Genomic DNA, 3,606 nt, shown 5'->3' on the forward strand with positions numbered 1-3,606 from the left:
CTCCCCCTCCCCCTCTCCCTCTCCCTCTCTCCAGACAGTCTGGAATCACCCTAAATTGCTTCCCAGTTTGTACCCACATCTGCTCTTTCCTCTGCCTGGAAATGATAGGATTTCAGAATTGCGAGCTTGGTTGTCCTCCTGATTTTCCTTCTAGAGTAGCCTTATTCAGGGAGCAAATGGCTTCGGGGAGGGGGGTGTCTGCTGTGTCTACTAAATTCTTTCTTTTGCATGTGTAAAGAATGGAAATTCCTGGACCTCCAGGCAGATGTAGGGACCTTCATGAGAAGCTGTCAGGGGCAGGGGTAGGCAAAGATCAAGTCAAGAGAATCCCTAAGAGCTTCGAGGCTGGCGTGGCCCAGCAGGGGCCTCTCACATACTTGTTTGAGCATCTATCTAGGTGGACGCTCAGTGCCACTGGGGGACGAGGTGGAGGCGGGATGGGCGTCAGGAGGCTAGCAAGCTTGTTCTGCTGACCTGACCTGTGCTTCTCGCAGCCTCCCAGACCGTGTAGGTTCGGTGTCCTGCGTCCAGGTAGGATAGGGAGGTTGGCTATTAGCTCTGGCTACCAGAAGGTGACCAAGGACTGATCAAGAGACCGTCTCACATGCTAATGCCAGAGCTGAGACGAGCCTCGGGTCAGGAGGGCTTGGTGCCTTGGCTTAGGGGTCGCCTCTCCACCCAGGTTTGCCCAGGACCTCCTGGATGTGGGTAGGGAAAGCCATCCCCAGGGAGCTGGACTTCTGAGGACACGCAGCCAGGAAGTGTGACGCGGTCGTGGGAGGCCTGGCCTGGAGGAGCCCTTCCTCTCTCGCTGTGTGACAGAGAATCGCAGGGGCGATGGGCGGGGGCCTCTGCCGCCCAGAGCCCCCATTACCTCAGTGTACCTAGGGCAGAGGACTCGACAGCCGGCTTTGCAGTTCCTTCTGTTCTTCTAGCATCTATTCCTCAAGGAAGGAGAGACTAGAAAACTTTCTTGCCTGCTTTCTGTCCCTGTGAGGGTGGCCCCATCGTGACCCTGAGCTGTCTCCTCGGGGCTTTTACTGTCCCTGCCTTCCTCCAGCCATCTCTCCGCGGGGCTCTTCCCTGTTCCGACAACCTCACAGGATGGTGGATGGAGGAGGGCAGGGGCAGAGGCTCTGGGGAGCAGCGAGGCCAGAACCCCACCAGAGAAGGGAGTTGTTCATGGGCAGCTCCCTGGCCTCAGGCAGGACGGGACTGGAGGTGATTCACATGCAACAGTCAGGCCAGCAACGATGGGAATGGTGCAAGTCAATAAAGGGTGGAGAGCTAGGCAGTCCCCTTGGCTCCCGGGGAGGGAGAGCCCTGGGCACTGGCTTCCTGGCCCGCTTGGGTCCTGCTCCCTGCAGAGTGGGCTCCATGCGCCAGGCCAGGCCTGGTAGGGAGGGTCAGGAAGAGCAGCCTCCCAGGGAGCTCGCCTGTCCTCCCGGGGAGCTGGCTGTATCTTTCCTTTTTTGTGAATGCAGCTAATTCCTTACCTGCCGTGCTCACTTTGGGGTCTCCTGAGTGGGAGGCAGAGGAGGAGGAGATGGACCTTAGAACCTTCAAGGAACTGCGGCCTTTCTCGAACCCGGAGCTGGTCTTGATGGATGTCCTTCAGGGCCTAAGCAGCAGTGACTGGTGAGGTGACCCCTCCTTGTGTGTCCCATGGCCCAGGATGGGTAGGGTGGGATGCAGGTCTGTTGGGTTTGCAGAAGAGCTCCTGCCCCTGCTGCCCTTCTCTCCCTGGGCCCTGGCACCATGGAAGGAAAAAGCATTTGTGTGCATGCGTGCGTGCGTGCGTGTGTGCACAGGTACCAGTGTGTGGATCTCTGGTTTCCTTTGCGTGGCCTGGGTTCCCAAGCGGCCCCATGCGTTGTTCTGTGAAGTCCCAGAGGCAGACAAGACAAGCATGAATTTGGCTTCAGAATGTGGGGACCAAGAAAGTCGCAGCCCTTTGTTTCTCTAGATCAAAGTAACCTGCCGTGTGCTCTCCTCCCGCTGCACCATGGGACACCCCGTCTTAGTCCTGAGTGGTTCAGAACTGTCCCAGAAAGCCCTCTAGGAGAAGTGTCTGCTTTGTGTCAGGGACACAGACAGGTCCCGCTTGACTTCAATCCCAGAACTGCCAGAACTGAAGACTGGCTGGGTTCCCCGTAAGATGGCTTGTGCTAACCAGCCACACTCTGGGAGGTTGAGGCGGGTTCAAGTCCAGCCTGGGCAATTTAGAGACTTGGACAATATCTCAAAATAAAGGGGTGGGGCTGGGCAAGCTGGGCACGTAGTTCAGTGTAGAAGCCCTGGGTTCAATTTCCAGTGCTTAAAAAAAAAAGGTTTATGCCAAAGGAACAGTTAGGACTTCAGGCCTAGGTATTGCCCCAGGAAGGCCGGCCTCTGAGGGAGTCCCAGCCTGCTGTGGGATGGGACGGGGAAGGACCCTGGTCTGCAGAGGGAGCAGGCTCCTCCCTCTTCCCCTGCCTGTGACTAGCCCAGCCTCGCTTCTCAGGCAGGTGAAGGAGAAGAGCCTGGTGAGCATCCAGCGCCTGGCAGCCTGTCACCCGGAGGTCCTCGCTGGGAGGCTGCACGACGTGTCGTTGGCAGTGACTGGGGAGGTGAGGCCTCCCCGCAGCCTATGTACCGTGCCCTCTGCCCACCCCCAGCCTCCCTCCTTTCCCTGGTGCAGGGCTTCAAGGTGGGTTCTGCAACAGCTGTGACGGGAACCGTGGCTCCCCACAACGTGGGTGGCCCTGCCTATTTCTCGGTCCTCAGCTCCCAAGGTAGAAGGGCCGTGTTCTTCACAGGAGAAAACCAAGGCCAGGGCTTCCTTATTTGCAGTCTTTGGAAACTGAAACATCTGGAGCCCCACGTGTCCTTTTGTCACAGCCTCAAGATGTCTGATGTCCCATTTGTCCTCTGGACCCAAAATGTCTGAGGAGATTGTTCTGGGCCAGGTCCTGGCCCATCCTAGGTCCTCAGAGAGAGAGGCAGGGATGCCAGGAACAGACTGCTCCTGTGGAGTTGGAGGGCTCGGCACAGAGGACGCTGCTGTGGCTGTGCCTTCCTGCACGTGGCCTGGGCTCTGTGTCTTCTGTGTCCTCCGCTGCCTTCTCATAGCAGTGTGCGGGTCAAATCAGACACTTCTTGTAAACATGCTTTGAGGACTGAATGGTACCAATGTCATCTGATAATGATGAGATTCATAATTTTGATGCTTACAGAATGGGACTGTTCGCCCAGAGCTGCTGTCGGGCCCTTGTTTCCAGTGTGGCAAGGGGTGTGTGTGGGGTGGAGGAGTGGGGTAGTTCCATCCTCTGTGTCCCTGAGCCCTTGGCAGGGCCCAGCAGTCCTGGAGGGTCTCTCTGCTCCCGCTCCCCAAGGTCACCAACCTCCGCTCCAAGGTGTCCCGCCTGGCCATCAGCACCCTGGGAGCCCTCTTCCGGGCTCTGAAGAGGAGCATGGACCAGGAGGCTGAGGAGGTCGCCCGCTGCCTGCTGCAGAAGATGGGGAGCTCCAGCGAGTTCATCCAGCGCGCGGCCAGCCGGGCCCTGGGTGCCATGGTGGAGAACGTAACCCCTGCCCGGACCTTGATGGCCCTCACCTCAGCAGGCG

General features: G+C 58.3%; 1 protein-coding gene across 1 annotated transcript in view; it reads left to right on the forward strand.

The window, feature by feature from the left end:
• Togaram2 (TOG array regulator of axonemal microtubules 2) overlaps positions 1 to 3,606 on the forward strand; it is a 55,133-nt gene that overhangs the window by 29,291 nt on the left and 22,236 nt on the right. Inside the window, 3 exon segments of the mRNA XM_010604693.3 lie at positions 1,485 to 1,638; positions 2,504 to 2,609; positions 3,375 to 3,606. Of these exon segments, the coding sequence (XP_010602995.2) occupies positions 1,485 to 1,638; positions 2,504 to 2,609; positions 3,375 to 3,606 (492 nt within the window).

Source organism: Fukomys damarensis, unplaced genomic scaffold, assembly GCF_012274545.1.
Source record: "Fukomys damarensis isolate Sample0158 unplaced genomic scaffold, DMR_v1.0_HiC HiC_scaffold_2, whole genome shotgun sequence".
In the NCBI taxonomy this organism is placed as follows: Eukaryota; Metazoa; Chordata; class Mammalia; order Rodentia; family Bathyergidae; genus Fukomys; species Fukomys damarensis.